This window comes from Mytilus galloprovincialis, chromosome 7, assembly GCF_965363235.1.
Source record: "Mytilus galloprovincialis chromosome 7, xbMytGall1.hap1.1, whole genome shotgun sequence".
Classification (NCBI taxonomy): domain Eukaryota; kingdom Metazoa; phylum Mollusca; class Bivalvia; order Mytilida; family Mytilidae; genus Mytilus; species Mytilus galloprovincialis.
Window position 1 is genome coordinate 52008799 of NC_134844.1, and position 14268 is coordinate 52023066.

At 32.1% G+C, this 14268-nt stretch overlaps 1 protein-coding gene across 4 annotated transcripts in view; it reads left to right on the top strand.

The window, feature by feature from the left end:
* LOC143083243 (uncharacterized) overlaps positions 1–14268 on the top strand; it is a 47272-nt gene that overhangs the window by 21823 nt on the left and 11181 nt on the right. For 2 of the 4 annotated variants that reach the window (XM_076259493.1, XM_076259495.1), the window contains exons 8-9: positions 7874–7952; positions 10039–13086. In XM_076259493.1, the coding sequence (XP_076115608.1) occupies positions 13032–13086 (55 nt within the window). In that variant the 5' untranslated portion in view covers positions 7874–7952; positions 10039–13031. Of the gene's footprint in view, positions 1–7873; positions 7953–9643; positions 9775–10038; positions 13087–14268 lie in introns of those variants that run through there. The other 2 variants (XM_076259492.1, XM_076259494.1) reach the window with 2 other exon arrangements.

Here is a 14268-nt window from a genome sequence, read left to right on the forward strand (position 1 = left end):
ATTTAAAAAGTACACATTGAAATTGACCTTCTATCAAAATTTTAAGAAAAAATCAACGAGGGATCTCTACTGTATCGTATGCCCTTAAAGCATAAAGACAAGAGGAGTACCATGCGCTTACAGCGGAGCTCTTTATTTATTTATTTGAAAAGTCTTTTCAAAAGAGGGACGAAAGATACCAAAGGGACAGTAAAACTCATAAATCTAAAATAAACTGACAACGCCATGGCTAAAAATGAAGAAAACAAACAAACAAACAATAGTACACATGGCACAACATAGAAAACTAAAGTATAAACAACACGAACCCCACCAAAAACTAGGGTTGATCTCAGGTGCTTCGAAAGGGTAAGCAGATCCTACTTCACATGTGGCTACCGTCGTGTTGCCAATGTGATAACAAATCCGGTAAATAGTGTTATTCGGTAGGTCACATTCATGAAAGGGAAGGGGATTGTAGTTACGACGTAAGGAACATATCCGATATCATTTGTGAAACGATTCAACTGTTTTTATAATATGCTTTTTATCACTGTTCAATGTTAAGGGGATGGTTGTGCACATAAAACGAGTTTAATCACTAAGAGTCCTATATATGCGCCGTAAAACTAATTTTTCTCGAATGAATTGAATTGTTTTTAAATTTTTCTTTTTGGATTCTCTTATAGATTGTTGTGCGGTAATGGTTTTCATCAATGTTGAAGACTGTACTATGAATTATACTTGTTCACTTCATCATCATTTAATGTCTGGTGGAAAAAATTGTTTCTCTCGCAATCATACCACATCTTTTTTTTTGTGAAATTATGAATAAAACAAAGTTTATCACTAGTATTCGTCAGTTTAGTTACAGAGCATTCCATTCACGAATTGAGTAAATGAATACATGGAGAGCGCAGCGTTATTTATTTTCATGTGCTATACATGCTATACATATATGAATTTTTATAAATGTACATGTATCAATTGGTGATGTTTTTTGTACTTGCTACCTGGGAAACTAAGAAAAAATAAGATAGCACAGTTTCTTCGGTATTGGTTATGTTTATTGATTACGTTACGACCAATAACAATAATAACAACAGTTGAAATTACTGAACAATAAGTGATATATATTTCACGATTATTAAAAAATGTATTCTGACACGATGAAAGCAGGAAACGTACGGTATCAACAATTCAAGACAAGAACCAGTTGCTCATTTTGATCAGTAGGAAAGGTAGAGAAACAAGGAGCATGTTTTATGCCCAAGTCACACTAGACCACTATTGCACCACGCTCACCACGATCTTAAAGGTGAGGTCCCGGTACGAGCAGGATGAAAGTTTGGATTTTCATTGTTTTCACGATGCTACTACGATCCCGCTACGGGTCACGTTCTCATCACGCCTATTCTGAGTCTTCAATACGATAATCACGATTTATTACGCTAATTACGTTTTCATAACGACAATACATGCGCGATTTATTCGATTGCAACACGATCTTAACACACTTTTTCTGCGATTATAGACCGCTCTTACATCGACCGGTCTAAGTCCTTTCCACTTTCAAAACGTAATATGACTACGCTCTCGTCATTATCATCAACATCATATTGCATATACATACTGTTTATAAATACTGTTCCCTTTAATTCTTCTAATTGTCATTTAAAATACGTAGAATTCTCGCAAACAACACAGACATACCACCAAAATATACCAGAACTAGTGGGCGTGATGGTAGAGATAGAGGTAGAATCAGAGGAGCCTCTGATACGAATTCTGATCCAGTAGACATATATGCATGTCAGATCAACCAATCCAACCTGAGTCACAACGCGATGTTGATCCATCGAGATCAAATGGCGATATTTTATTGAACAATAGAGGAAATGATATAGATGTGTCAAGCATGGTTGTGCTTATCAAACCTTGACCAACGTTAAGTTTTTGATATTTGGTCTTTTTTTCTAACACTATATAATGCAATATGTAATCTTTGTTTGGTGTATGGAAATATTTAATGATGTGCATGTCAGTCTGGCAGGATTTATTTGGCCTTGACCTCATTTTCACTGTTCATTGCACAGTATTCAGTTTTTTTAGTTTTGTTCTGATTTTCTTAAACTATAAGAAATAGGTTAACTTTACTTGCTGTATGGAATTGTAAGTTGTACACTTCTGCCTGCCATGGTTCAGATCCTTGACCTTAGTTTCGTGGTTCATGTGTTTAGTTTTCTCGGTTAAGTCTGTGTCTTAGAAACTATTAGCATGGGTCATTTATACTTAGTGATTTATTGTAAGGTGTACATGTATTTCTTGTTTTGTTTATATGACCTTGTCCTAATTTTCTTTGACCATGTAAAGTTTATGTGATAGTTGTAGTAAAGCTTTATATTTAGGACTATCAACATAGAGGGTGGGCAGGACCTTTTTCAGGACGTCAGGATCGGGTGTTTTTAAGCTTGTGATTTCGAGATTAACCCTTTCGGGACCCGGGATTTTTTTTTCATTCAGGACCTCGGGATTTCATGTTTTTAAGTCCAGGATTTTGGATCAATATAGGATTAAACACATTTTTTCTAGAGGTTATTGATGGGTAAACCGGGGCGATTAACTCACAAACTGAATAAAAGTCCGAAGGACTTTTATGTTGAGTTTGTGAGTAAGAGCCCCGGTTTACACATCAATAACCTCTAGAAAAAAATGTGTTTAATCCTTATAATTCTTCAGCCAAACATTTGTGATATTTAATAAACATTTTTGTTGTTGATGGCTACTATATATATTTACCATCAAAAGCACAATGGCAAGTCGTAACTAAGGAGTACGCCGCCATCTTGACTTTCTAAAAACCATAAATGTCCGATAAATAAAACAGAATCTTAAATGAAATAGCACCTACCTCAAAAACTTCATTTTAATTAAATGTTATCCGAATTTGAAGCGTACACGTAACGAAATAATGTTTCCCTTGAAAATTTCCATTCGTATGACGTCGTGCTTTGCCATCACGTAAATTCGCCCGAAATCCTTCATGAAATTTCGCGGAATTTTATTGAATTTTATTTTTATACATTTTCGAAGCTTTAGTGAATTAAATTTATATCTTTTTTGTGTTATATATGCACTAGAATAGTCACAACTGTTATGCAATTGTTTTATATCTCAATTTGCTGACAATCCCGGGATCACTGCAAGCTTGTGTATCGCACATGAATAGATTACAAAAGTAGTTTCGGAAACATGGTTTATCGAAGTGTAAACTTAGAAAAAAATTATAATTGACCAATCCAATTCAAGTATTTATAGATATGCAAATCATATAAGAATTATCATAATATCAATGATTAGTAAAGAAGGCGAGACATTTCAGCGTGTGCACTCTTTTCGTAATTTGAGAAATTTTAAATAATTTGAACATTTATCGAAATTGCCTCTTTGTTGATACTATTATATTTTTTGTAGCTCGTCCGCTCCCCTTTTATATTCGTTATGTAAACAGAAAGTCACAACTGTTTTGTTTTTTTACAGGGATCACGAAACTTTTAGCCTGATCCATATCAGGCTGATAATTCTGAGCATACAATCCATCTTGATCAAAATGAATTTTGCAAGTAGCCCCAGAAGTGGGATATAGAGAGGGGTGCTATTGAGGTTACAAAAAGGGATGGTCGGATATAGGATTATTAAAATGTGGGTAATGAAATCAAGGGGACACCAAAGGTGGGATCTGGAGAACAAACAAAAAAGATGAATTTACGGAAAGGCGCACACCGAGTCACTCCAACCTCATTCACGTGAATGAAATGAAATCCCATCTGTAATGTCAGAATAAGATTTTAGTGTTGTTTACTTTTTTTAGGGGGAGGACGGGCGGGCATCATAGGAATATCTCCCATCTCTGACTCAAAATATGGATAATTTTATGTCAAGGGTTTTATGATTCTCCCTGACAGCTTCAGACATAATAATTTTGTATCTTCTATTTTTTTAAATAGACAATCCAATTGAGAATGGAAATGGGGAATGTGTCAAAGAGATAATAACCCGACCATATATATAGAACAGACAACAGCAGAAGGTCGCCAATAGGTCTTTAATGCAGCGAGAAACTGCCGCACCCAGAGGCGTCCTTCAGCTTGCCCCTAAACAAATATATATATATATACATGTACTAGTTCAGTGATAATGGACGCCATACTAAACAAATTAAAAACTAAAAACCTAATTTAAAAATAATACAAGACTAACAGAGGCCAGAGGCTCCTGACTTGGAACAGGCGCAAAATAAGTGGAGTTAATCATGTTTATGAGATTTCAACCCTCCCCTGATACCTCTGACCAATGTAGAAAAGTAAAGGCATAACCATACACCCAGTAAAATTCTGTTCAAAAGAAGTCCGAGTCCGATGTCAGAAGAGGTAACAAAAGAAAATAAACAAAATGATAATAACACATAAATAACAACAGACTACTAGAAGTTACTGACATGTCAGCTCCAGACCTTAATTAAACTGATTTTAAGATTACGTCTTCATTATAGGAATATCAGGCAACTCCCGTTAGGGGTTCAGTATTATACAAATTATAAAATATTTAAGAGAAGAACATAACCCGTGTCATGCCAACAACTGGTTTTTAAAAAAATATGTTTAATCCCGATGTAAAGACCCTATAAGTGAAACAATATTAAAACCAAAATATGCAAACTTTAATAATCTGACAACCACAACAGAATCGTACTATATCCCTTCTTCCTAAGTCTGTTTAACAGGTTTTTTTTTTATCTTCTATAATGTTCCTTGTTGTTGTTAGTTGATGTGATTCATAAGTGTTTCTCGTTCTGTATATAGATTATATCGTTGTTTTTCCCGCTTGAATCGTTTTACATTAGTCATTTTGGGAACAATTTATAGCTTATTGTTTTATGTGAACCATGACTCTGTGTTGAAGACCGTACTTTGACCTATAATGGTTTTTATTTTAAAAATTGTGACTTAGAAGGCAAACTGTCTCATTGGCACTCATACCACATCTTCTTATATCTAGAGAAATGTAAACTAGCTTCACATTTGAAGTTAATTTTTAGCTAAAATGCCACCGCACATTCATTCCAAATAAAAGAAAATCTGTCTCAAAATGAACAAACTTTAAGTAATCAGCAATATCAGTCTTGACAACATTAAACATATTTTGACTATACATTGACACAAAATGTACCAAATAAACCACACTATAAAAATAAAAGACCACAGGAACAATTATACACCTACATTTTCAAAACTTGTCTCCTAAAGACAGTCGTATTTAATTCCACCGAGCACTGACTCAAATGTCTGCTTCATTTCTGATTAGTTTTCCCAAAATATTGTATTTCAGTTTAAAACAGAAAAATCGCTGTAAAATTCAACATCAACCTCGCGGGACCAACATTTAGCATTAGTAATTCTGATTGAGATTCGGAGATGTAAACCACAGCTTGTTCTAGTTGTAAACAGAGACGATGGATGCCAAATGTTAAAGCACTATTGGTATTAAAATAGCTAAGTAATACTACCCCCCCCCCCCCCCCCCCCAAAAAAAAAAAAAAAAAAAAACCACAGTGAACAAATTATTTAATTCATTTTATCTAGTTAAGAAAGGGAGCATTCAATGACTTCCAAAATGAGCTGTATTTAGAAGGAAAATGGCATATTAATCAACCTTATACAGAGAGACTGGGAACATAACAGCTTTCCTAGGTGTTGTTTTTATCTTTACATATTTTCTAGGTTGTCAACGAGGGTATCACCAAATCCGTAGCAATTGCATGAAAGTACAAAATCTTATGTTACAATATTTTTCATTTACTATTTATTGCTGAATAGCTCTCAGCTTTGGTGAAGCTATTCTGTCGTTTAGGGTTTTATAGGGCATATTGTAACTGCTTTCTGCTATGCTAAATCCTTAAATAGCAATAACCGAACCGTGTTGTTACGAGCAGGGTTATATATGCCTTGATGTATGCCTTTCCGTATTGCTCAGATGTTATCATAAATGTATATTAACTTTTTAAAGAAGTTTACAAATGTTTTGCAACGGTGCAAGTACTAAACTTTGGAGTAAAAATAAATATCTCTATCAATGAATTAAACAAACCAATATCCATTTGATTTAACAGATATAAAGATAATATGTAGTTAACCTGAATGTGAATAACAAAATAGGGAAATATAAAGTTAAGGGTTTTAAGCAAGGGAAATAACAATAATTTTTTGCCTAATAATCCTGCGCCACATCACAAAATTTTGCTGGTGCGTTGTTGTTCTCCTATCTTTTCGGGGTAAGGTAATAAATGTGTATACACGGGTTCACACATACACATATGTGTATTATATTTAAAGCATAAAATCAAAACTTTGATTAAACAAATTGAAAAATCCTCAACACAAAAAAAAAAACATTTTCATTTTTGAGAAAAAAAAATTAAAGATGAAAATTCAACATTTTTCATTTTTCAATATTTCAAAGCAAATTGAAAAATGCTCCACATTGGAGCATTTTTCATTTTTCAATTTTTAAAGGCAAATTGAAAAATGCTCAACGTTGGAGCATTTTTCATTTTTTGATTTTTGAAGGCAAATTGAAAAATGCTCCAGGTTGGAGCATTTTTCATTTTTCAATTTTTAAAGGCAAATTGAAAAATGCTCCACGTTTTAGCATTTTTCATTTTTCAATATTTTATGGCAAATTGAAAAATGCTTAAGGTTAGCAATTTCAATATTTTGTCCTTAAGAAGGAGATTGAAATTTGTTTCTTTTCTAAAACAATCAAATTCAAATGTTTTAATTTATTCAAACTGTTGATAAGATGAAATCTTTTTAAGACAAACTTATCATTACTTTTAATATTATCCTCGTGAAATTAAATAATGTAATGTCATGAAAATTACAAATTTCAATTCTCATAACGAAAATGATTTTTCAAAAGTGACTTCAACAGATGTTTGTTACATTTATCAAACCAATTGATTTTAAAATTTGTAGGGTATTTTCAAAATCTATTTGTTCAGCTTAAAATGAAAAATGTTTGGCGTAAATATACACGGTCTGTTATTTCATTGTTAATACTTTTTTTCTTGATGACAATTTAATTTGATCTTTCGCTTTATAAACAAATACCTTTATTTGGAATATTGTTCAAATCTATGGGTTCCATCATGTTATATGACGTTATGAAAAAGATCTGCCATAGATTTGGAGAAAACAAAAATCGGCTATAGATTTGATTTGTTTGACGTTTGTAACGTCACATTTGCCATAAATTAGGAATCTGCCATAGATTTGAAACCCGCCATAGATTTGAGTCCTACCTATATAAGAGAGATAAATGTTATAGAACAGCCATTGCATAACAATAAAATACAAGAAAATGGCCAACATAAAAACATTATTATTTTAATCATATTGTGTCATAGATCCAATTTATTCGTTCAGTGTATGTTTTCTTTTTGTAAATATGTTTCTTTAATTGAGTTTAACCATTTATAGTTTGCTGTTCGGTGTGAGAGAAGCCTGGTGTTAAAGGTCGTTCTTTGACCTTTGACATTGTGTCTTGGGTTAAGATTTGGCACTCTTATCACATCTTATTATTTATAGTTCCATACAAAACAATAAGTTAAGTGTGATCATTATGCAACTATCTTACAGATTTCTTTCATATTGGATTACTTTTTACACATTGTGTCTTAAACGTTTGATAGATAGACTCATCAAAGATACCTGGATTGAAATTTTGTATTAGTGACAGGCGCGCGTTTGGAGATTTGACATTCATACCACATCTTCTTATGTCTAATTAAATAGAAAATCAGTTTAGTTTTGATCATTATAAAACTATCTTGCAGATTTAATTCGTATTGGATTGATAGCTGTATCAAGTCTGACATTTCTAGTGGTTCTTGCAATAATTATTGTGTGCATAAGGTTTGTATAATATGATCATTTTATAAGATATTATACACTTAAATGGTTTTAGTAAACGACTCTACTGTATATTAACAGTTAAAACATATAGGTATTTTAATTCTAGCTAATTAGTAAGGGCTTATAAAGTCATGTATATATGGATTTGAAAACTAGTAAACTGTACGATAAAAAGGTATATCAAAAATGCCGAACTCCTATGTAAATTCAAAAAAACAAAGTCCACAATAACCGATAAAACGAAGTTCTGACGTGGTACAAGAAATGTTGAAGAAAATTATAGTTTAAACTTGACGAACTGCAAACGAACTACACAAAGGTAGTCGCTGGATTATGAAACTTGCACATGTTTCAATAGAGATCTATTCCAAAATCTATTATTACTTAGGTGTGTGACAAAACGGATAATTATTTCAGATAGTAAGAATGAATATACTAAATGATAGAGTAAAATGTATTGTGAAAATAAATATGTGATACGATTGCCAATGGAATACTTCTAAATGACATTATAGAATTTAGCATCAATGAGCAAAACCCATACCTTATATTGATCTATAAAATGAGTAGTATATAATTGAGAAACCGTATCACTGTCAGTAGCAACCGATATATTCGGTTTTATATACAATACAACGAGAAGACATAAATAATAAAGAGGACAATACAACAATACTACTCACAGAGTAACCGACAATACCTGAATCAAACTAAAAACGAACAGACATTCATCAGACTACAAACTTTACCCAGTAATCTAAAGAATGAGCAACATAAACCCCACTGAAAAAGCTTGATGAGCGAACCAATCTTTGACCTTCCACGAGCTTGTATATCCGCACATATACATATATCTTTTGTGTGATAATGTCACTTGTTGTGTGTCCCTTATTATTTTCAATTGTTGATGAAACGGAAATTTTGATAAAATTGCTTAATAGAACGAATAGGGAAAAGTATATAATCAATATCCACACCACGTTGACTAGAAAGGTACTCTCGATCTTGTTTCTTTTTCAACGTTCATGCCTGGACTAAAGCGTGTTGTTATTTTTGTTTGTGTTTATTTTTTTAGTCATTATTTGTTTTTAAATACAATATTCTTCATATCGTCCATTTATAGTATTTTCTCAAGGAGCACAGAAAGTTAAAAAAAAAAGTAAAATCGCAAAACAACCAAACTCTGAGGAAAATTCAAAACGGAAAGTCCCTAATAAAATGGCAAAATCAAAATCTCAATCACATCAAACGAATGGATAACAACTGTCATATACCTGATTTGGTACAGGCATTTTCTTATATGTAGAAAATGGTGGACTGAACCTGGTTTTATAGCTAGCATAATCTCTCACTTGTATAAAAATCCATTATATTGACAACGATGTGGGTACAAAACAAACAGACATCAAAGGTAAAAATATTAAAATAGGGGTACAGCAGTCAACATTGTGTTTTAATCTTAATCACTATAAAAACAAACGAAATATGTAACAAAGAAACAAATAAAACACAAATGAAAAATAAAAATACAAGAATTTATCAAAAAGAAACAAATGTATACCATAACACGTTATATAGATGATAAACAACGTCAGTGCTCAGAATCTAAACTTCAAGACCATCGGGTATTATTTTTAAAGTTGATATAGAATATAAAACAAGGACTTGGTATCTTGCGATGATTTTTTTTTTTTTTTTAAAGGTTGAGACGTTCTTTGACATTCCCTTGTTTCATCAACTTTCTGTTCAGACACTGAGTCTGAGTAGCAGCTACAAGCTCTTGAATACCAAATAAGTTCTGAAATGTATATTCCATACGCAGGTGAAGTTGATATATTGCTACTAAGGTGGGGGGGATTGATTACTTAAAATATTAAAAAGAATTATGCAAAGTGATGCTATTCTCAATTAAAAGATTTTGATTTTACTGTTTTGTTTTTTGTTTCGTTTTTTTTTTTTATCCCAAATGAATCAGGCTTATTTTGAGCTTCACAAGCTTTTGGTTGTATTACACTTACACGTGACATGTGTCCTGAATCAATAAATCTAAATGCAAATTATATTTCATACGTTTTGTCAATTGTAGAATGAAGAAACTACCTTCAAATTCTCAAAATCATTCAGCGCCTGGAAAGGATGTGGTTTATGCAAAGGTTGAAAAGTCAATTAATCGAAAAGGAAGCACCAATCAAACAGCAGTGCCCTCTACATCAGAGGACACATACGATCATATAGACCATCGTCTTAATCGAGAAAACCCAGACGGAAGTACGTATGACACAATGCAGAATGTAAGAATTGACGAAGAAAATGAATACGAATTTTCAAACGAATCAGAAATAGGAGAGAACTTGTTTATTTGCGATTCCATGGGTTACAGTCAAGTCAGTGAGGTTGTTGACACATCATAAAGTAAAGACTTATAAACTGAGTTTAATTATTGAATGTAGTATTAAATTGCTTTGGATGATATCCCTATCTTGTGATAGAAAAAAAATATTTACTGTTTATTATATTATAGTAATTTCAAGAGTTGTAAGCAATTTGTTCTTTCTTTGGATGTCAATAAGAAAAACAAGTATCTTTAAAGATTTGATTCAATTTATGAACCATATCAATTTAGAGATTATTCCATTGAATGAATTGTATTTTCTTTTTATTCAAGTAAATACGAATGTATATCAGAATATTATTCATTATGTACATATATCAGTTGTGTTGATTAACAGTACTAATGTCACAGGCAGAGGGCATGTCTATCTATAGAATGAATATGTCATATGTTATAAGCAAACACTTATATGAACCCAAACAGACGAATTCATATGTAGTTCTAAAAATTAGTTTGAAGTATTTACATGCTCTGCAATCGATTTTAAGAGTATGTTCCCGTCTTACAGAAATTTCTGGGAATATGTCATGTCAAGACGTCTATTACAGAACGAATGAAAAAATATATGCTGTACAATGATCAGAACTGTTTGATACATAATTCCTCCGTTTACAAATAACTAACAAAATGATAAATTAGCTGCAAAAATAAAATTTAATTTGGTATGTTTATGGGACAAGTTAGCCACATATAATAACAGGCTTTCAGGTACACTGTATAGGTGAAGGAACTTGAAGGTTATAATTAACATGGTTAAATTATATGAAACATATATTAATGACTGTCACTTTTGTGAAATACATAATATTCTAAAACGCGTAAAGATTACTTCTGATGAAAATCTATTTAAATTTGTGTCTCCAAGAACAATTAATAAAAACAACGGGGTTTTTATAATAAGTAAAAGATGGTTTTTTTTTATAGAGAATAGACTCATAAGGGTAAAACATATTTAGCGCTAAAACAGAGCTTTGCACGGAACAATATCTTTTCGAAATTAAAGCAGGGTTGTGAATTGAAGTGAATAACATACATCCAATCCCATCGAAACAACGAGATTGAGAAACATACCGATAAATGAGACATTTCGTCCGATTTGTTATCTTTTCTTCGAGATTCTTACCACGATGTACTATGCGCAAACCTTTAAAATCATGTTATATTGAATGAATAATATAATATGCAAACGTGGAAAGGGTGGTTGATGTCCCAAAATTTTAACTAAATTTAAATGTTATATATATATATAACGCCTTTATTCATGATAATGTAGTTTAATTCACCACCTATATCATGTATTACATGTATGTGCAGTTATCTATTTTGTAACATATAATCCCGTTACACAGTCTTGTCTGGTTGGGATTCCTAATAAATTATATAACTATCTGTTTCACATTGGGTTTTTTCTCTAGTATCTTTTGTAATGATAAAATATGTACAACTTTCAAAATAAAAGTACCATATATCTTTTTCTCATTTTAGATTAAAAATTAAAATGTTAGTTAATGAATGTGAAATAGAATTTTTACAGTAAAACATATTATTTTTGAATATATTGCCTTAAATTCGGAGATCATCTTGTTAAGTTTATATAATGGCGTCAAGGCTAAATTACACCCGAAATGCTGAAACATTTTTCATGCTATGTCAATTGTTGAATTTTGACCCTTTGTAATTTGGATATACGTACGTTTTAGTGTGTCACAAATCAAATATGACAATTTCGGTGAACATTCATTTGACAGTTAATGCCCTTTAAAAAAAACAAATTAGGTTAAAATCGTCTCTGCTGTTACAGACTTAGGTATCATTGAATTGGTTCGATCATGCCGAAAGTCAAATACCTCATTAAGTGGAACATAAAATAATGAGCAAGATATTGTAGACTAGATAAATGAATTTAAAACATCCATTAAATACTTTAAAATACAATATTTTCATTTGAAGGAACTTTGTGGCCTATGTAGCTTTTATTCCTATTATTGAAAAATTTATAAAAAAAAAGGAAAATAAGGGAGAAAATGCATTTTATTTAATTTAAATTTGGTTATTTATTCATTGTTTTTATTTTTTTATTAGTTTGTTTTCTGTTGGTTTTTTTTTTTTTTTTGTTTTTTTTTTTTTTCGTAGGGCAGGGGTCACTAAATGTTTTTCCAACAAACAGGTTTTTTTATTTTTATTTTAATTACAATAAAGGTTGTACATTTCTATGTTAAACATTGTCGGAATATCCGTAAAGTTATAAATCGCATGTAATACAATAAAGTTAACTACTTATATTCGCCATAATCGCAAAGGTGTACGCACGAAGACCATATGAATCACATGTTTTCTGAATAAATTATATATTTAAACCTTGATCTTTTTTACAGGTAAATTTCATCTCTCATGTATTATTCCGGACACGAGAAAAAGTACATGTGAACATTGTTTAAGCATATGATTATCAAACATTATAACCTGCAAATAACATATAGGCCTAGTGTAAATCTTATAGGTTTATGAGTGTACATCTAAGTGATGATAAAAAGACGGATGTAGCTGTCAATATGTAAAGTATTATGTGAAAGTGGTACTTTCTCAATTGCTTCCGTAGTAATGACAAGTATTGATAGTTCAACGATTGTGTGTCGTTTATATTGTAATTTGTGAGCCATGTTTGCCCATTAAAGATGTAACGAGTCATGAATTTTTTGTGGAGCCTCACTATTTTCTGTGTATATATAGTTGATTCTGAAGGTAAGTCTTGACGATGTAAATGCATGATATGTAATGTCTTAACCTTCGTGGAATCTTGTCATATATTCCTCCAACTTAATATCTTAGGCTACATGTATTTGTATTTCTCCCCCCTGTTCACACTATTTCAAAGGGATTACTGTCGATGGAACCACTCATACAGATAAAGAGTAGTGATTTTTAAAATAAAGCGATGTAGGTGTTAATTCTAGCTTGTAGCCCTGAAGATGATAAGTGTAGCATCTAGCGCTAATGATTTTAAGTCCAGCGTTTAGCGCTTAATATGTTAAGTTTAGTGTCGCATCCAACGCTGGAAATACAAAATCCTACGCTGTAGATGTAAACTAAATCGCTGAAAATGTGCCTTTCAGCGATGTTGATATATGATAAAAATAATATTCAAGCGCTATAAATATAAAATCAACCGTCTACCGCTGAAGATGCAAACTCCGACTCTGGAACTGTGCTAAAATATTTAGACAACAGTGCTGAAAATGAATAACCTAACGCTGTATTTATATTAAAAACATTCCTCTTTACATCTCCAAAGCTACACTGTACATCTCTAGAGGCTAATCTTACATCTACATGGCTTTACTTTATATCTTTATCGCCATCCCTTAATCTACAGTACTAAATTATTTATATATAGTTAATACCATGTAGATATTGCGCTAAACTTTCTTAAGCTGGGGTCACACATTCACGATTTTTACTGCCGTCCTTGACAGGACCATTCCCGTTTAACATTTGTCAAAAGTCTGATAAAGATCCTGTGAATTGTTAATGAAAATTCAAACTTTAATTAAAATTTGTAAAATAAATAATTTAATCACGACAACAATCAGATATTGTTCAGGAAGCGTCAATATTCAACCGTTTCCAAGCGAATTTTTCCCGGTAATCCCGTTCTCAATCCGCTTCTGATCCAATTTGTATTTTTCGCCTGGTAAAATTCGACCGAGTCTGTCACGACTGCGTCCCGATTCTACCGAATGTAATCCGACAGAGATCATACAGTGACCAGACAGTGGACCGACGCTGACGGAAGTTATCCGTTTGAAAACTGTGGGCGTACTCGGGATGATCAGGTAATGTCGGAACGTAATCCTATCACGGTCCATTCTATCGCATTTCAAACGGCTTTGTCTGGTCTCAGCCGTATTGTATTCTGTAATTGTC